Source organism: Stigmatopora nigra, chromosome 13, assembly GCF_051989575.1.
Source record: "Stigmatopora nigra isolate UIUO_SnigA chromosome 13, RoL_Snig_1.1, whole genome shotgun sequence".
Lineage (NCBI taxonomy): Eukaryota > Metazoa > Chordata > Actinopteri > Syngnathiformes > Syngnathidae > Stigmatopora > Stigmatopora nigra.
The window spans coordinates 918,622-938,944 of NC_135520.1; the positions used below are offsets into that span (position 1 = coordinate 918,622).

The 20,323-nt window shown below is 40.7% G+C and overlaps 2 protein-coding genes and 1 long non-coding RNA gene across 12 annotated transcripts in view; all 3 read left to right on the plus strand.

Annotated features, from left to right (window-relative positions):
* Nucleotides 1-678: 678 nt before the first annotated feature.
* On the plus strand, nt 679-4,411 carry LOC144205967 (uncharacterized). Its single transcript, XR_013328254.1, has 3 exons — nt 679-777; nt 952-1,021; nt 4,282-4,411. It is a non-coding gene; the product is annotated as an uncharacterized LOC144205967 (long non-coding RNA).
* A 2,250-nt stretch (nt 4,412-6,661) lies between these two features.
* On the plus strand, nt 6,662-16,507 carry adck1 (aarF domain containing kinase 1). Its single transcript, XM_077731334.1, has 11 exons — nt 6,662-6,783; nt 7,517-7,656; nt 7,812-7,895; nt 10,501-10,704; nt 11,832-11,990; nt 12,069-12,227; nt 12,437-12,553; nt 12,979-13,128; nt 13,867-14,064; nt 15,231-15,424; nt 15,830-16,507. Exons 2-11 carry the CDS (start codon nt 7,525-7,527, stop codon nt 15,987-15,989), a joined length of 1,557 nt encoding a protein of 518 aa, XP_077587460.1. The 5' UTR covers nt 6,662-6,783; nt 7,517-7,524; the 3' UTR covers nt 15,990-16,507.
* Nucleotides 16,508-19,659: 3,152 nt separating this feature from the next.
* Nucleotides 19,660-20,323, plus strand: part of nrxn3a (neurexin 3a) — a 63,419-nt gene continuing 62,755 nt past the window's right edge. For 6 of the 10 annotated variants that reach the window (XR_013328280.1, XR_013328282.1, XR_013328278.1 and 3 more), the window contains exon 1: nt 19,662-19,932. The gene's annotated coding sequence lies outside the window, so the exon portion shown is untranslated. Of the gene's footprint in view, nt 19,933-20,323 lie in introns of all 10 variants that reach the window. The other 4 variants (XM_077730708.1, XM_077730709.1, XM_077730710.1 and 1 more) reach the window with 3 other exon arrangements.

Below are 20,323 nucleotides of genomic sequence, written 5' to 3' on the forward strand. Positions count from 1 at the left end.
AACCCTAAAAAAAACTTTAAATAATCCTAACATTCCTTTTTCTTTCGTATGTCTACTACTTTAAAGTAGTTAACAGTAATTACGCTTGAGTGAGCAAACTCTGCCCTCTGGTGGACATTATAATATTACAAAAAAAATCTTTTTTTTTTTTTTTTACTTCAGGCCTGCCAGTAATAAATATAATACTACTGTTCAAAATGTTGATCATGCTTATCCTCGCAAGAGTTGCTGGGGGTGCTGGAGCCAATCACAGTCAATTATAAGCACCAGTTAGGGGACACTCACAATTGGTGGACAGCCAATCACAAGGCACGAGGGTTAAAAACGACAACCAATGGGCAATTTAGGATGCTATTAGCTTAGCATGCATGTATTTGGCACCCTAAGAAAAGCCACATAAGCAAGCATAGGGTAAACATGCAAATTTTACATAGTGAAGATCCTCAGGGGAATCAAACCCTTGACCTCAGAACTGCGAGGCGGACACGCTAACCACTGCTCCAACAAAAAGTATTCAGATTTTTGAGCAAAGAGTAAAAAATGTCTTTTCATATTTTACAGAGCAAAAGTAAACAGCATCCCACGAGGAAGCAGCAGACATTTCAAAATGGAACAGAACGTTTTGACATGTTGAGCCGGGAATAAAAAATGTGCACGTTAATCACGCAAAAATGGGGTGTGTGGACTAACCCCCCAAAAAATCAGCGCTAACTCCGTCGGGAACTATTTGGGAGAGGAAGCTGCTTTCAATTTGGACACACACTAGGTTACAAGCAGGTGCGCGCTAGTGTGTGTACTACACACACACTTACACACACACACACACGGTAAACAAGTTTCATCTGGCTTCAGCTTTAATGACTGCTTATTTAGATCACCGTTTTACATTAATCTGTTTATTTTGCATGATGTCATCATTAAAAAAGGTTATTGTTCTCTTGTGAATTTCAGGAATGAGCCTAGTGAGGATAAGTGCTGTTCCTGTTCATCCTCCGTGAAGTGCATTGAAATTCAAGTGAAGGTAAAAAGTGCTTTTATTTTATTGTTTAAGAAATGGATTATTCCAATGAATTAGAGAATGGGTGTTATACATGATTTTAATTTAAAATATCTGGGATTTTTTTGCTTTTTATTAATTTGAAAAATTAATGAAACATTTGTTGTTTAAAAGAAATGTTAATTTTTTTACTAGTTATATTTTTAAAATCCTTATTTATTTTTTGGGGTAATTAGATTATTTAAATTACATTTTCAAAGTGAAAAAAATTCAAATAGAATATTTTTGATGTGTATAATAATTGGATTTTTTCTTTTTGATTAAAACAAAAGATTTTTAAAAATTACAATTTTCATATTTAAAAATAAGTGGATTTTAGCCAAATTTTATATCTTTAAATGCTCCATTAACCATAAGAAATGAGTCATTTAATTAAAAATAACAGTTTTAACATGTTTGTTTACACTAAACTGGTTCCTTAATTTAAATTAATTAACTAAATTAATCTCCACAAATCGCACAATGACATTTATCCCAAAATGTGACATTTTGCCACTTGTAAAACCATGCAATTATTCAAAAAAAACCCTCAATTTTTTATCCGAAATGTGCCATTTTTTTCAAAAATCAACGTTATCAAAATGCCAAATTCCCGTTTTGCGCGCAGATGTTTGTTGGCCGTGATCGCACTTGGGCGTCCTCCCCCATAAAAGCCGTTACGGGCCGTAAGTGTTTTTAAGTCGGCCTCTTGTAAATGTTATATTATCTTGACATGAGAAAAAGCTGTCGGCGGGCGGCCATGTGCTTTTTATTTTGCGCTCTGGGCCCCCAAAGCGCTGCACGCGATGCTTCCATTTGTGAGAAAGGGCTAAATATTTGCCTTTTCCCGGGGATGGATGGAAGGAAGGAGTGGCCCGTCACACCTTTTTACTACCGTTCCGTCCAACGGGTCCCGTTCTCCGAAGCAAACGATTGGACGCCGTATCGCTCGGCCCCGGATTTTTTTTTTATAGCACATGGATCACATTTAGTGTCAGAGGAATGAATGGCTTCCATGTGTGGGAAGAACTCGGAAAAAAATGGCCGATCGAAACCGGATTAGCCGAGTGGTGTGCGACCAATCTTTTGGAGTTACGATGATAGTCTTTAGCAAACTACGAAAAAACTATGTGAAATAATTTTTTTAAAAAATCTTCAGGAATTTACATGAAAAAGTTTCACAAAAAGTTAAAGCGTTTGTCCGCCATTGTTGACAACAGACGTCCAATCCTTTTTGAACTTTTGAGTTCCCTCTTAGACGTCACATTCGGGAGGAACGTCGCTTCGGCGCCCCCGCTCTGGGCCCATCCCGTGCAACCAAATGATTCCCATTCTTCTAAGGACAAAATGGCCTCTGCCATTTGAGCCTGTCAGTCTGTCCATCCGTCCCATCTGCCTCCATTTCGGATAATTTGACTAATTGTAGCAAATTGAGCTTCTGTCAATGATTAAAGTGATCGGTCGGTCGGACGGAGGGAGGGAGGAACAAATCTCTTGCTTGGCCCGTCCGTCCGTGTCCGTTATTACCACCATTGATTAAAATAACACCGGAAATTGTACAAATGCTAGCTCGCTCGCTAGCTAGCTAAGACACCTGGCTCAAGGCGTATGTGCGATTTTTCAGTCAAATGTGCTCATCCGTGGAAACAAAACTTAGCTGTAGCAGTTAAAATATGACTAATTTGAATGAAAATCAAGTTCCTGCCACTCAAAATGGATTGGACATTTACCACAATTATTGTCAGCTAATAGTTGAGCTGTGAGGGTTTAAAAAAATGCATTTGAATTGATTGGAATGCCTTTATTGTCATTATTATACAAGTATAATGAGGTTTAAAGTGTCACCATAAAGCGCAGACTTCAATAAGTAGTTATAAAATTATTTATATACAATACAAATCAAGTGAGGCTAAATAATGTGGCTAAAGTGGTAAGCATATAATGTGGTAAGCATATAAAGTGGTTAGCATGTAAAGTGGTTAGCATATAAAGTGGTTAGCATGTAAAGTGGTTAGCAACTAGAGTAGTTAGCAACTAAAGTGATTAGCAACTAGAGTAGTTAGCAACTGAAGGATGAGCAACTAAAGTGGTTAGAATCTAAAGTGATTAGCAACTAACCTGGTTAGCGACTAAGATGTTAGCTACTAAAGTGGTTAACAATCACTCAGTTAGCAACTAAAGTAGTTAGCAACGGATGTGGTTAGCAACTAAAGTGGTTAGCAAATACAGTTGTTAGCCATTTAGCATTTGTGCTTTAAAAAAGCTACAAAATAATAGACCGTATTTTACGAACCATAAGTCGCACTTTATTGGGATAACTTTAATGTTTGTTTTTGGCAGCTCTAAATACAGTCATTATAAAATAAATCATAACTTTGCTTCAATGTGCTTCAGGTTAGCATCCAAATGTGTCCAAACAAAAACACTTTGAAGCACACTCCACTCATTGGACGGCGAGATAATCACTCCGCCGCGTTCATTTTAGCACGTCGAGCCTTCCGCTTTAACGAGACGCGGCGCGAGGGGCAAAATGACAGGACGGCGCGGGCCGGGGGTGCCGAACACATCCCACTTTTACGAGCGCCGGGCAAAACAAGCGGCCTTTGTAATCCCACGTCGAGCCCGTGAGCCACGCGGGAATCTTTCATTGTTGCAGGTGCCTTGGCCAAATAAAACTCCAAAGCGCCTTACACGTGCGCTGTGCTGCGCTGGGGTGCGCACAAACAAGTGTTCGGGTTCCAAGACAGCTGCGTCTGGAGGTCGCTGGGCCCCCGTTCCAAAAAAAAAAAAAACGCCATGACCTCCTTTTACCTTGCTTTTACTCATTCAGGAAAAAAGCACCCACAAAATAGCCGCATTTATTCCCCTGAGTTCTCCATTTGCGTTGAGAAAACATGCTTCAAAACGCATTTAAAGGTACCATAAGAAATGAGGGCTGGTTCGGTGGTGTAGTGGTTTGCACGTCGGCTTCGCAGTTTTAGGGTCCGGGGTTCAATCCCCAGTGGGTTTTTGCTTAGAAAAAAATATGCGCAATTATTTTTTTACTCATTCAATTTCCAGACCGCAAATCCTCACAAAGGTCACGGGGGGTGCTAGAGCCTATCCCACCTACTAAGCGCCCTGATTTTCATCTCCATTTTTTAATACATACACATGATGAACAACTTCCCTTTCCTGCCGTCCTTCCCACAGCTGAACGTCAGCGAAATTGCTTGAATGATACATTTTCAACCTTTGTTCTCCAGAAAGATCCGATCATCGGCAGGTGTGGGCTCCTCCGACCAGGAATTGGACGCCGTCGGACCGCCGGAGTCTTCTGGCACGCTTCAGCCGTCGTACACAGGAGGCAGGTAGGAGAGTCGGCACGGTTAGCCCCTTTAAAAAATGTTTTATCGTCGATGACCCGCTAGGTCACAGGTTTCAACTATGCAGAGGCAAACCAATTCAATTTTTTTAATTGCTACATTTCAATATAATTGGTGAGTTTTTTAATACTTTGACAAGATTCCATTGTTTAATCAGCATGTAAAAATATCATGAGAGGACTTTAATAGTATAATTTATGTGCAAAAATGTGGTAGTACAACACATTTGAGAAGAAGCCTGGCAGGCAGGCCGACCGACCGTGTTTGAGGGGGAAAATTCCCCTGCCGAAATGTGGCAGCGCTCCATGGAATGCCGTTCCGTTTCAAGCTTCCACATCTGCAGGAAAGATGAAACCCTGTTCCTAATTTTGCAATGATGATGTCAGACTGAATACATGACATGACTCGGAGGGGGTGCCGGATCACCCCAAGTGTGTTTGCTTTTTGGGGGGTTTTAGACCAATTTTATTAATTAAAAAAAATCAACCCATTCAAAATCATTGTGTTAGGATCAGAGATGATAATGATGAGACAAAAATTAATTGGTATCTTGCCTCAATACAATTGTCATGACCTCATTGGCTGCCATTGTCCAATCGTGTGCTTCCCTTTGTCCGTCTGTCTGAATTGAAATTAGCTTGTTGCTAACTGACATATTTTTAGTCATTTTCACTTCATTTTCTCAACCCACTTATCCTCAAAAGGGTCGCTGGGGGTGCTGAAGCCTATCCAAACTTGTGGTCAGCCAATGGCAGGCCACCTATATCCCTCATAGTTTAATGTGATAACCTCCAGCACCCCCTGTGACCCCTTATGAGTACAAACACTTCAGAAAATGAATGAATAGCCTAGCATGCATGTTTTTGGAATGTGGGAGGAAACTGGAGTACCCGTAGAAAACCCACACAAGCCCAGGGACGACACGCAAACTCCACATTGGTCCAGATCCATTCGGGATTTGAACCCACGACCCCAAAACCGTCAAGCCGGCATGTTATAACCACTTATCCACAGAATTTTTTTCTGACTTTTCTGAAATTTCACTAGACACCCGTTCTCTCTCAAAATGTCCGCCACGTCCTAAAATGATTTTACCGCAAATATGGATTGAAAATTATGATTATGAAACAAAATCACTGCTTCCAGGCCCCAAAAAAATGCTGTTACTTTAACAGCCAATCAGAAACAGATGACTAACAACAACAAGGCGTATGAGTAAACAAACAGGTGCGATTCTATAAAAAAAAATACAAAATAAAAACATCAATACGGACGGCAGACGTTTGTCTTAACGACTCATTTAACGGCTCGGACAGCTTTCGGTAGACGCGTCGCCCAAAAATGTTTTTTCGTTAAAGTGCCGACGTACCTGATTGTGATGTCATGTTTCATAAAAACGCTCATAAACGTTGCCTTGATTTGATTACGGAGGAGGATGAGACCAACGACTTTGCTGTGGGTGAAATCATTCTTGCGGAAACATGTTTCAACCATTAGACAAACCACGTCCAGTCAAAACCTGTGCGCAGCTGCCGGATCCCCCAGGCTCAACCTTACAAGTGGGGCATGTTTATTGCTCGTTGTTTATGATTTTTTTTAATTTAACCCTTGCGTTAGGGGTGGCCAACGGGCGGCCCATGGGCCAAAATAGGTCCGCTAGAGGCTCAACTAACGGACAGAATTAAATGTTCGATTTTTTTTACCCCAAAAAACTGGTTTGATTTTTTTTGTACGCAAAAAACTGTTAATTATGCTTTTGCCGTAAACTAAAAACTTAAAGCTGAAGCTAAAGAAACACATTTAAAACTCTTTAATTTGCTTTCCAAGTGAATGATACTTCTAAAAATTAATTTAGTGATTCATCTTTATTTTAGTTTAATTTTTTTAAGCATACTTCATCTGAAGTGATGGACTGTTTATGTAGCAATTAATTTTAATGTAGGCTATATAGCTGTACATATAGGAGAAAGGTAAGAAAGCTGTATTTAAAAAAACTGTGCTACAGTGCCACCCAGTGGAAATGATTTGGTAATGCAGTCTTTCGAGGTGAAAAAGTTTAGAAAAACTTCCTTTTTATTTGATGTATTTTCACTATTAGTGACTGAAAAATTTCATGTCTTTTGACTTTTAAATAGGGAGTATGGCTTGTAAGGGATAACATTTGAAAATATGAATAGTTTTTTTTGGCTCTCTCTTTCAGAAAGGTTCCCGACACCTGTCTTACGTGGTAAATTTCACCGGAAAAGCACAAACGGTAAACCGGAAAATAAATCAAAACTACACTACCCATAGTTCATAGCAAAATGCAGGAAGTTCCTGGAGAGGTCAGAACAAACCCGGCATAACGCCGTCAATCACCGGGTGCGTGGAGGAATCTTGGAGGTAAAAAGTACTCGTTTATCGCTAATAACTCGAAAGAATATTGTTTGTCCCTTGTCCTGTGGTATTGTGTGACTATAGCACTCGAGGTGTTTGTTTTTGTATCGAAAATAACCGTAAGAGAAGGAAGCTTGAAACTAGCATCGGATAGTAAACTTAAATGACAGCAGGTCCTCCCAATATTAATGAGTTTCGCACAAGCTATGCATGGTTGACCTCACGAGAGGAAGGCTAGACTGCTTTTTAGCTTTATGAGACAACAGGGGGTAACGTCTTCACTTGTCGGCCATCTTGTGCCAGAGCAATTCGCTAATGGAGAAAACAACATTTTAGTTTACGATGGGCATTGCATCTAAGTGAACGGGGAAAACACATTATTAAATGTTTTATTAAGTCTAAAAGTCTAAAAAAAAACATAAGAGCCAGGTATTTCCTGGAAGTTTGAGTGTTGGCAGCCTTTATTTTTAAACGGCAGTAGTGTTTCATCCAATATAATGCTAATATCTGTCAGACATGCTATGCCCTATTCAAATTTAACACTGAATGTTTCTTAAAAATCAAATCATATATATCATATACTATCTGCCCAACATCATAGAAGACAGAGACTTGTCAAACTCACACTTTACAGATAATTGATTTTACTTGTACTGTGGATATATTTTTTTTCTGTTGTTCTAACAAATAGTTTTGGCCATAATCCTAATGTACCATGTTTTGTTTTTCACGCTCACAGTGCCACTCATGGGTCTCCGGCTGCTTAAAATCCCCACCTTGGCCTCCGCGGTGTTAGCCTCTTCTGGATTTTATTTCTACAATCGGCGACTCGATTTCAACGATCTGAGTTTGATCCGATTTGGACGAGCTGCCGCCACTGTAAGTTGATTCTATGCTCAAATGTCCATAGTGAATTAGGACTGCTTATAATATTTAGCTTGAAATAGGAACTACTGATATTTGAGGATATCCTGACTTTGGAGTTTAAAATTCTGTGCACTGAGTGTGTTTTATATTTTTCTTTCTTAAAACAGACAGCGGTCATCAGCTACGACTACCTGACTGCTTTCAAACATGTGGAATATGGCACCGAAGAATACTGGGACCTTAAATCCAAGGTAACCTTCATTTTGATTTTCCTTACAAACATTACAATTTTAATTCAATTTGCAATTTTTACATTCCACACTTCCACAAGTGTCGCTTACATTAATGTTGACAAAATTTTGTAACAGTTCATAGCTCCAATGTGTTGATGTAATTCCAATTATTGTCCACTGGAGGGCAGTGGATTACCAGTATTAGATAAACAGAACAGAAGAGAATTTAGTTGACTATTTATTTTTGGCAGCGTATATTGTTTATTGACGTTTTTTTCCTATGAGTATTGTTGTATATCTTGTCTAGTTTTGTGTATAAATATCGAATATGTCAAATAGTGAGGATGACATAGCAGTGGCGTGGCTCAAAAAATAATTTAAACAAATAATCTATCTTTGCCCACTAGATGACAGAAATGCATCCCTTTTTTTGCATGAAATCAGGGCCTATCACAAAGAACATAAGCCTGAGTGAAATATAAAACGATGACTCACAGTAAATCTGTATTAATTTCCCATCCTTAACTAGCTAGCTTTGGGACTAATGAAGGCCCACTTTTTATTTAATCTAATCTCTTTCGTTCTTTTTTGGGGGGGAAAAGATGAAACCCGATACTAAACCCGCGTGCCAATCCCATTTTTTTAACGGTAGGCAAGTGGATGAGCATCAGTGAGCCACGTAACGAGCTAATCATGGGCATCCTAATAATAAATGGTCCTTGTTCATAGTCCACTAATCCCAGTCGTTAAATGGTAGCGTTGCAAAAGAAATCATTTACCGCAGCTGCGCTCCTAATACGTACCGCAGTAGCAGCTGCCCAAACAGCACACAATCAACTCACCTCTGACTCCTCCCACTCAAGCGCTCGCAATGGAAAATCTTTTGTGTTCCAAACGCTAAATGTTGCCGGACAAAGCTAAACGAGTCCGTGTACACAATCATCGTCTTTTGAAGCAAGATCTGGTATTATTATTGGACAGATAAACAACAAAAAACGTATCGTCAATGTCAGATTTTTTATTTATGATAATAAGCTCCTCCCCTATTGGAAAAGAATTCCAATAGATGAACAATTGCTGGTTCTAGAGGTGACTGTGTAGTAGAGTCTTTGAATTCTTTTGATAACGTTGTTATGCTATCGCTAATCAATGAATATTAGCGTCAACTCGATTTCATGTGGGCCGGACTATTTTAGATATAATATTTAGATTTTCTTTATATAAATGAATTAAATGAACTGGATTGAAAGACCTGAATATTCCGTTTTTATAGATCTTGACTTTCCCGGGCCACACAAAATGGTGCAGTGGGCCAGATTCGGCCCCCGGGCCACCACTTTGACACAGGTGGTCTAATTAAATAAAAAATATATATATTATAGTGGCACTAGATGTAGTTTTGGCGCCATAACGCTAAATTTTAAATATTTTAGCCCACAAGCTAGCACAGAGCCTTATGTGCCCATCAAAAGAGCCACACATGGCTCAAGAGCCACATTTTCCTTAGCCCCGACCTATGTTTTTTGTATTTATTTATTTTACCCTCTCGACTGTTGCTTTATTGATTTTTAATCGTGTGTTTTTTAACCTCAACCTGCCCAAGGGATTAAAGATGGAAATTAGCCTTTAGCTGTTAGCTAACGTATTTACACGTATATGTTGATTAATGTGTATTGTCCCTGCCGAATTGACGACGAGCCTGGGCCCACGGCGCAACGTTTCCATGTCATTTGGGGCTTTTTTTTTTTTTTGAAAGCTTCCTCTCCGCCATGCTGTCGTTATCCGTGTGGGACAAAACATCCTGATTACTTGAAGAGAGGAGTAATGACGAATCCCGTGATTAGGCTTCAAGCCGGAGGGAGGAAAGGAAAGGAAAGGAAAGGCAATGGCGGGATTTAATTCGCCTCCAGATTACTTTGAAAAGATATTATGCCAGAAATAGACGAGTGACATTTGCTCTCAAAGCCCTTCCCGCCCGAGACTACCTTTTTAAAATAAACGTCTACCTCAAAAAGTACATAAAAATACATATATTGTACATAGAAAATGACTGAACTAACAATTTACCTAAAGGAAATGTATTGATATAACTAATAATACATTTTAAAGCTCCGCCAATACTACTACTACTACTACCACTACAACTACTACTACAACTACTACTACTACTACAACTACTACTACTACTACTACTACTACTACTACCACCACTACTACTACTACTACTACTACCACCGCTACAACTACTACTTCTACCACTGATACTACTACTACCCCTACCACCAGTACTACTACCATTACTACTACTACTACTATCACTACTACTACCACCACTACCACCAGTACTACTACCATTACTACTACTACTACTACTATCACTACTACTACCACCACTACTACTACTAAACTTTTAATAGGGGTGAACCTACTTTGCAATTTTTGCGATTTTTCTATTATGGCGGCCATGTCTGGTCTACATTAACCGCAATATTTGAGGGATTACTGTATAGTTATAGATATATAAATATTTTTATCACACACATTAGTAATGATGAATCCAATAGTTTTTGTTGAAAGTGGGCAGCAATTTTAACGTGTCGGATGTTCTGGCGTCCATTGGCAGGTCCATCGCCGTTCCGCCGAGCGTCTCCGAGACCTGTGCTGCGCCAACCGAGGGACCTTCATCAAGGTGGGCCAGCACCTGGGCGCTCTGGACTATCTCCTCCCGGAAGAGTACACGTCTACGTTGAAGGTTCTCCACAGTCGTGCTCCGCAGAGTAGCATGGAGGAGATCAAACAGGTCATCAAAGAAGACCTTGGCAAAGAGGTACAATTAACAGTTAACTAAAAAAATATTTTTTTAAATTAAAAAACGTTGATGCTAAATTTAACTGGTGAATACAGTTGTACCTCTACTCACAAAATTAGATGGTTCCAGAATTTTTTTCGTAACTTGAAATTTTCGTAAGGTAAATCCTCACACAACGACCAACTAAACTCTTTAAAATGGGTCAAAATGTCCCAATTTTGTCTAAAAAAATGTGAGGAAACACAAAAACGATAGAAAATAAGGAAGAAATTATTTATTAATGTCTAAAAATAATTAATTTGACAACATTAAATGACGAATTTGATTTTGTTTGTTGTATTGGCACGATTCAACCAAAGCGAGACTACAAAAAAATATGCTTTTGAAAGAAGAGATGGTCTCCCAAGTTGACTTGAGGGTGAAATCAATCAGTCGTTGAGAGGGGAGAATCTTTGTCAAGATGAAGGTTTCATTTAGTTTGACCTGGGGTTCTCACTGCAGCTCTTTCTCAAAAGATGGAGTCACAAAGGCAACTAAAAAGTAGTAAAAAAACTCAACAAAGCCATCTTCCATTCGCACCATTAAGTCAAAAGTTATGTCAGCAAATATGCAATTTTCATTTAAACCTTTAAAAATCAACGTCATTTCTCCTAAATATGTATTTCGAGCATTAAAATCTGATTAATTTTCCTCCCACGTCCCCAAAACATGCATGCTAGGCTAATTGGATGCTAAATGTTGTTCGTGTATGTGATTTTTTTTTTTATCAGCTAGGATACACTCCAGCACCCCCCGTGGCCCCTATAGGATAAATGATTCAGAAAATGAATAAAACTAAACCCACCCAACAAGAAAACTACCCATTTTGTCCATTTTTTACCCATTTCTTTGTTCCCAAAACCCCATTAGCTCAATTAGCTCAATGCTAATATAGCACAAGACATTATATCCTATGGCCATCAATTAGATTTAGATTACAATTTTATTTCTAATTCTCTTGGTTACAGCCACAAGCACAGACACAGAAGACATTGTAGACCTAGTTAAAAAAACTGGAGCCACACACATTAGCTAATGCTAAAAACAAGCTAATTCCCTTTATCCTTATTGACTAGTTTTCCTCTTCACCTTCTTTTGTCTTCCAGCTGTCCGACTTGTTTGTTTTCTTCGACGAGACGCCCCAGGGTGCCGCCTCCTTAGCCCAGGTTCATAAAGCCGTGTTGCATGATGGGAGGACCGTGGCGGTTAAGGTCCAACACCCCAAAGTTCAAAGACAAAGCTCCAAAGACATATTAGTAATGGAGGTCAGCACTTTTGGAGAATACTATATTTACCAGCTTTTTTCTGTTATTGACGCGTTGTGGTGCTTTTATTTTGGTAAGGTCTTGCTCAAAGCCGTTCATTGGCTCTTCCCCGACTTTGCCTTCATGTGGTTGGTGGAAGAAGCTAAAAAGAACATGCCGTTAGAGTTGGATTTCCTCAACGAAGGACGCAATGCGGAAACCGTGTCCAAAAAACTGGCCCATTTCACCTTTCTCAAGGTAATCTAGGGGTTGTCAAAGGTGCGGGAAGTGGGCCAATAGGGGCCTCCCATCCTCACCGGCACGTTATTGCTAATGCTAGCATAATTAAATACCTTTATTTTTTTGACAAAACCAAGTCTACTGCCATTTCTATTTCTTCTTGCTCACTTTTTTGTACATTTCTTTTCCATAAGACTTATTTTTTTGTTTTATTTTTTTGTTTGTAGGTTCCCCTAATTCACTGGGACTTGTCAACTAAACGGGTTTTGACCATGGAGTTTGCCGAAGGAGGTCAGGTCAATGACAGGCATTACATGAAGGCCCACAACATCAATGTCAACGAGGTACACACACATATTTCAAGACTCCGCCTTCTCCGGGTCGTGATTGGCTGTGACAAATGATAACATTTGTAAGCAGAAGTGTACTTTATATGTAAATTCTCTCATTCGTTCCAATTAAAACATTTTAAAATGGGTCAAAATGACCCAATTTTGTAGGAAAAATGTGAAGAAACACAAAAATGAAAGAAAATTATAAGAAAATTATATTTTTAATATCATAAAATAAATAAAGCATATGAAAATGTGCCTGTTCTACCAGGGCTGAAAGCCGTACACATTGTACTACATTTTACATTCTGTGTGTGTGTGAAAATGTGTGCCATGTTGCATTTTTATGGTTTTTAATAGCTTAATAAGGGGAATTGCAATTATTATCATAACATTGTGACCATTGTTTTTGCTATTCTGATTATTTTGTATTCCAGATTTCGGAGAACTTGGGCAAAATGTACAGCGAAATGATCTTCTTACACGGCTTCGTCCACTGCGACCCCCACCCGGGCAACGTTTTGGTCCGAAAATGTCCAAAAAGCCAAAAGAGCGAAATCGTCCTCCTGGATCACGGCCTTTATCAGGTTGGAAATCTCCCGACAAATGTTTTTCCATTTTGCCGTCCATTTTTCATGCCTCGCAGAAAATAAATCAGGCTCACGCCATTTGAGCGCACGGCTAAAAACGTGCACGCGCGGCAGAGTACGAACGGGCGGGCGCGTTTATTAGAGCGCCGGCAGACTAAAAGCTTTTTGATAAACGTCTCTTTTCATGTGTTCTTGTCCGTGTGTACTGAAAAAAGACACACAATTGCTTTTAAATTGCTGGCGTTTATTAAGCGGGATTTGTTAAAAGAAGCCTCCCCAAAAGGCATTTGGCGTGCATCTCTACGGCTCCGTCACCCCCTTGGCTAGGCCGTCGGACTCGTCGTCTGCCGGATCGGCTTATTTTTGCGGCTTATTTTTCGAATCTAGGTCGACCAGTCGCATCGCAGTTCAGGGGTCCTGGGTTCGAATCCAGGTCGCTCCTCACTGTTCGCCCCAGTTATGTGGGTACTCTGGTTTCCTCCCACATTCCAAAAGCATGCATGCTAAGCTAATTGAAGGCTAAACATACCTTAGCTAAAAGTGTGTGTTTGTGGGTTTTAGGGTTGAGGGTTTGATTCCAGCTGTGGAGTTGGCATGTTTTCTTCGGGTACATTTATGCTAGGCTAATTGCTATTCCCTAGTTATGATTAAAAGAACAAATGAATGGATGAATGAATCCCGTTTGTATGTAATGATGCCAATTTGTAATGTTTTGTGTTTTGGGGTTTTTTTCAGGTCCTGCAAGCAGACTTCAGGATAAACTACTGCCGCCTTTGGCAGGCACTCATCCAGCGGGATATGGCTAAAGTGGAGCGCTACAGTCGCCAACTGGGCGCCGGAGACTTGTACCCGTTGTTTGCCTGCGTGCTCACCGCCCGTTCGTGGGCTGCCGTTAACTCCGGTATCGGATCCGTTCCCGTCACCCACTCGGAGGTAAAAAACAACTTAAAGCCTTTTTTTTAAAAAAAATGTACACCACAGTCTTTAATTTCTTGCCAAGAATGAACTACAGTAATCCCTCGATTATTGCGACTTCACTTATCGCACTTTGCGATTTTTTTTAATGCTATTAATTATTAATATATATATATTTTAAGTTCATCAAAATGTGGAAACGGGGTAATTATAATAGAGGTGACAATACTTTGCGAAAAAATAGTAGCTTGGGTAAGCTAGGTGTGGTAAATCGACCAATCAAGAGCTAGGAAGATGACTTATATTCATTTTGCCATTCAGACAACCTTTCTACATCTTTGTTACTCTATTTACTAAAACATATGACTTATATAACCTATAAAAAAAGCCACACATATGCATAGATGACTTAAACATTATGAAGGGGGGGGGGGAAGCAGGCGCCATTTTCTATCCTGCTGACTGACTGCCTTTTTTTGTTGTTGCGGCGCTTATTATTGCAGCACTTTTCCTACGATTCCTTATTGTAGCTTTCACATGCAAATGAGAAGACTTTTTTCTATATCCTGCTGACAGCTGGGAGGCACGCCGTCGCCACCACCGCCATCGCCGCCGCGCTATATTACCTCCCATAATTGCCGCTAATTGTTCGCAGGATCCAGAAAACACAAAATGACGCCATTCTAAATGGCAGAGATTTGATTTTTTTATCGCATGTTTAGAATGTGGCGGATTGTGTCGCTCCAGGGGTCATTTTTACGCAAAAAATACAACCATTTTTGCCACGTTTTTATATAAGTATACAAAATAGTATTTTTTTGGTGCTAAATAACGGCATGCTCACTTGAATCGTTTTTGTATTGACGTTTTTTGGGTAATTTTGTAACTTGGATTTATTGTTTGTATGTTGGAGCAGTTTTTGGCATATGGAAAGGTAAACATTTTGTATTTAGAAGCCTTTTTAAAGGCCTTTTTGAATATTTTTTCCAGGGTAAATATATGATTTAAAAACATTTTTTGGATCCTTAACTGTATATTTTGACCAAAAAAATGAACTGCATAGGGTCATATTTTGACCAAAAATGATCTGAATGCCTATTTTTTGTGTTTAAAAGATGGTCTGCTTGAAGCCATCTTTTAAAACAACAAGTTTGTTCACGGCTTTTGTGTTTTTTTGTTGCCAGGAATTGGAAATCCGGACAAACGCGGCGGTTTATCTACCTCAGATCAACGACTTGTTGAACAAAATTCCGCGGCAGATGTTGCTACTACTGAAAACCAACGACCTTTTAAGGGGAATTGAAAGCAACCTCCAAACCAGAGCTTCATCTTCTTCCTTCCTCAACATGTCACGCTGTTGCATCCGCGCTTTGGCAAGGTAAGACCACCAAAAACATTACCAAAAATCATCATAATATCATAGTCATAGTGCAAATTATTTCTTAAAGTCTCTCAAAGTCTATATATATACATATATCTGTACCTATGACTGAAATGAAGCATAAAAAATACAATAGATTTTAAAATTTGGCGCGGTGTTAAAGTGGTTAGCGCGTCCGCCTCGCAGTTTTGGGGTCGTGGGTTCGAATCCAGATCTGTCTGGAGTTTGCATGTTCTCCCCAGGGCATGCATGGGTTTTCTCTGAGTACTCTACTTTCCTCAGACATTCCAAAAACATGCATGCTAGGCTAATTGAAGGCTAACTATTCCCTAGCCATGTTAGCGAGCGCCATCTTTGCGGATTTGGGCACTGGTGAGTGACCAAGACGCTTTGTGTTGACAGACACAAAAGGAGTAAAAATCCATCCGGCGGGAGACGTCTGCAAATCACGCTGACAGAGTCTTTCCACCTGTGGATACTCGCCATGTACGAGTTGCTTCTGTGGTTGAAGACCTCCACCTTGGCCAGGGGGCTTTCCGCCCTGCTGCCGTTGGGCCGTTGAGCCAAGACCCCACCCCCCACGACTCATTTCGTTTAAGACGCCAAAATGTGCCCTTTAATTAGAAAAAAACAGCCAAATTTATACAAAAAGTAGATTAAATTTAACAAAAAAAAACGGACCAATCTAAACCTAAAACTAAGAGAAATACTACTGTAAGTAAGGTAAGTACAGATTTTTTTTATCCAATCAAAGCAGTTGTTGGACCATATAGTTTTTATTTATTCATTTTTTTTTCAAAAATGTATCTCAAGATGTGACACTTTTGTGTTTACTCTGAAATATTTATTTACAGCATTTTCCATGTGCCATATTTCAATACAATATAACTTTGGTCGTTTTTTTCTATAATTATCTGTTACTATTGTAAATTCTGCTTTTGTGCATGTGCCAGATTTTAATCGTGAAAGAACAAAATCATATTAGGGCCACTTGGAGTTTATTATTGCATGAATAGCAATGAAAAATGTACGCTTGCTGGGTCAATATTTATATCTCACGATTAAACAACCTTTCGAAAATGCATTTTTTATTACTATTTATAGTAGGGTCACCCTTATTATATATTATCGCCATGTAGAGAATTTGCGATAATTGAGAGATTACTGTAATTCAGTTTCAAAGATCTACAAAATTCCCAGCGGGCCGCACCGGACCTCCAGGGGGACCACTTTCGGCCCGCGGGCCTCAGTGTGGACACCAGAGTTTTAACGTCAAATTAGCTTGTGGTTTTTGCGTGCGGACAAAAAGCTGCACCTGGCTTCTCAAAGCAACGTCGCCATGCGTTGGTTCTGGTGCGTTCAAGGTTATAAACGAGGTGTCAATGCAATTGGCGAGCCCAAATTGAGAGCCGCCTCCCCTTTTTTGGTCTCTCCATATGGAAGAACGCGCTCGTTTGTTCAAGTGTTGCACGTTTAAGCGATGTTGGAAGGGGGAGGGAACGTTCACTTTATGGCGAGGAATCGATACGACGGCAAGAATTTCCCGGGCGCAATTGATGGAGCGCTCGCTTGGCCACGCCTTTTTAAAAAGTCAAATTGTTTACGTATCGGAATGGACGTTTTTCACACAAGATGAAAAATGACTGGGCGTGAGGGCGGGCGGGCGGGCTTTGATGTCGTTTTTGACGTTTAGGCCAAAAAGGAATGGAGTATTCCACAAAGTGGCGGCCATTCATCATATTCAGACTTCCATTTTGTACAAAAAAAAATGATCGTATAGTGTTCCCTTGCCATTTCGCACCCCGATTTTCTCTATTAATAGGTCAAATAGGTCATTACAGTGCTAACAATTACCTAGCCCGCAAAAAAAAAGCACAGTACTTCTTGGATGTTCTAATATATTGTGTATAGTTCCTTTAAAAAATGGATGCAATTTGTAAATAGTATACTACAAAACATTTAGTGGTACTCCCGAAAATATTACAGTATAGCAGGTAGGATACCTGCTAGTATAGTAGTAAAGTAGCAGTAGTAGTATGGTATCAGTAGTAGTATAGTAGAAGCAGTAGTAGTAGAGTATAGTAGCAGTATCAGTGCAGTAGCAGTATAGTATTGGTAGCAGTATAGTAGCAGTATAGTATAGTAGCAGTAGCAGTGCAGTAGCAGTATAGTAGCAGTATAGTATAGTAGCAGTAGCAGTGCAGTAGCAGTATAGTATAGTAGCAGTAGCAGTGCAGTAGCAGTATAGTAGCAGTATAGTATAGTAGCAGTAGCAGTGCAGTAGCAGTATAGTATTGGTAGCAGTATAGTAGCAGTAGCAGTATAGTATTAGTAGCAGTATAGTAGAAGCATTAGTAGTAGAGTATAGTAGCAGTAGCAGTGCAGTAGCAGTATAGTATTGGTAGCAGTATAGTAACAGTATAGTAGTATAGTATTGGTAGTAGTATAGTAGCAGTAAAGTATTAGTAGGAGTATAGTATTGGTCGTAGTATAGTAGCTGTATAGTATTGGTTGTAGTATTAGTAGCAGTATAGTATTGGTCGTAGTATTAGTAGCAGTAGTAGTATAGTATTCCTGAATTAATTAATCATTTTTCCCGACGTCGGTCGGGTAGGTTGAAATTTTAACGACACGCAGGCTAGGAGAAAGCAAATTCTGGGCCGTTTGTTTCGTGTCACACGCTGCCTTGCTAAAGGGCATCCATTACCCGCGTGATGCGCTCTCCCGGCCGCCGCCCCAAAATACCGCAGCACGCCAGCCACCTTAGCGATTGGGTGACACGGTGCGGAAGAGTGATGCAAGCCGGCCGGCGATGGGCCCACCCGCTTTCGCCTGCCATTTCATCTTTTTGGACGCCAAAATTGGTGGGATGGCGGAGCGTGAGATTCCGGACGAAAGGCCGTGGCGTGGCGTGGCGCCGTGGCGGACGCTGACGTCACCGTGGGCCAATCGAAGCGGAGAAATGGGTTTTGATGGCCAGGCCCACTCTGGCCCGACTTTGGCTGGCCGTAAAAAGCGCTGCTGCTGTTTATTTCACACTTGTAAGCGTTTATTAGACGCCAGATGGTGACGTTGTTGTGTTGCGGTTGGCCTATGTGGGTGTGTCTGTTTGTGTGCGCGCAAAAAATGTACTGCGGAAATTAGTGTCATTTTTTTGTTAAACTTTTTCATGCACTCAAAATCCTGTTGAAAAAAAAATGTGATTCATATGGAACGTTGGTAAAGTGGTTAGCACGTCGCCTCGCAGTTCTCGGGTCGTGGGTTTGATTCCAGGTGGGCCCTTACTGTGTAGAGTTTGCATGTTTTTTCTAGGTATTCTCGGCGTTTCTTTTTGATTGCCCTCGCGAGGACCGAAGGAAGCTTTCACGTTGCGTCGCAGCCAATCAATGCAAATGGCTCTTGGAATGAAGTGTGAGGATCAATAATTTGCTCCTCCGGTGGTCGTAGAACAATTTTACTAGCTGCACTCTATTTGTCAACTGGAGGGTGGGGTGGGAGGGCGAGGGGTCTTAAGGGGGCGTTTTTGTAGGTGCCGAAGCGAATTAGTAGAACAGCAAGAACCGACAAATTTCCCTCAAAATCAACAGGAAATTACCCAAATAACCGAAAGTGACCCCAAAATTTACTGGAGGTGACCCCAAATTTACCAGAAGTGACCCGGAAGTGCCCTTAAATGACAAGTGACCTGGAAGTACCCTAAAATGACAAGAAAGTGACCTGGAAGTACCCTAAAATGACAAGTGACCTGGAAGTACCCTAAAATGACCTTAAAGTGACCTGGAAGTACCCTAAAATGACAGTAACCCAAAATTCCTTCCCATTGACACTAATAGACGTCCAATTCCCTTCCACTCATCTTTCGACCTCCCTTCACTAGCCCCTCCCCCTCGAAACCGTATTGGCCTAACCCCAACATCAAATAAGCTCCCATTTTGTAGTCCATCCAGCCCACACCAAATCCAAATCGACCTCATTTGTTGACTTTTCAACCAGTTTCCCCGCATTTGTTGACTGTACAACCACCTTTTAAGGAGCAAAGATTGTCTCTTATTGGACGTTTTTGTGCCAATCGCCCCTTGCAGCGTCTACTTTCAGGCTCTTAGCCCACTGACGCAAACATCCGTCAGTCGAAACACGCTCGTGTGCTGGCTGGCGCGCGCCTTTAAAAATGACGCGCGCCGTTCTCGAGTGAAAAGGGCGGGCCCGAGCCATGCGCGTGGGCGCGGCTGCTAGTGTGCGGGCGCGCGCCTCCGCCCGCATCCAGGCGAGCCACGAGCGACGAGCCACGAGCGACGAGCCCCTCGCGTGGACGCACCCGTCGCAAAGGAAGGACCCCCCTCCCACCCCAACCCATATCTTACACACCCCAACAAAAAAGCCGAACCTGAAAAGCCTTTTTTTTGGATTTAAATGACAAAGAAACCTTTTTTTTCTAAACAAATATCTCCAACTCTGGACGTCAAAAAGTGGATTTATCATTTTTGACGCTGGGCTGATTGACAGAGGTCAGAAACATCTTTTTTTCCATCTGAAACAAGAAAATTGAGGCTATTTATTACGTATTTATTGGGAGTTTTTCTTCATTCACGTCGGCCTTGAAGGTGTCAAATTACGCGTGACAGTTGTATAACCATCTTGAAAATCCGTTTTTTTTCTGCGCCAGCTTTGCGTCAATGACGATTTTTTTAGTTCCGTTTTTTAATGGCGATTTTATACGGTTAATTATACATGAGTAGACGCTTTGGTGTCCAATTTCCTCGCATTGTTCTCGTCGTTAGGCTCGTAGTCGGATGTCAAACAAGTAGCGCACGCCAGGCACATCCTTTTGCGCATTTCTAACATACACACACGCGTACACACTCACGCACACACACACGCACAAAAACGGCGTATTTC

Bases quoted from the DNA above. Each gene is read 5' to 3' on its own strand.
- adck1 (XM_077731334.1), top strand. From the start codon at position 7,525: ATGGGTCTCCGGCTGCTTAAAATCCCCACCTTGGCCTCCGCGGTGTTA. The intron at 7,657-7,811 runs GTAAGTTGATTC...TTCTTAAAACAG, and splicing joins TTGGACGAGCTGCCGCCACT to ACAGCGGTCATCAGCTACGA. The intron at 12,554-12,978 runs GTACACACACAT...TTTGTATTCCAG, and splicing joins ACAACATCAATGTCAACGAG to ATTTCGGAGAACTTGGGCAA.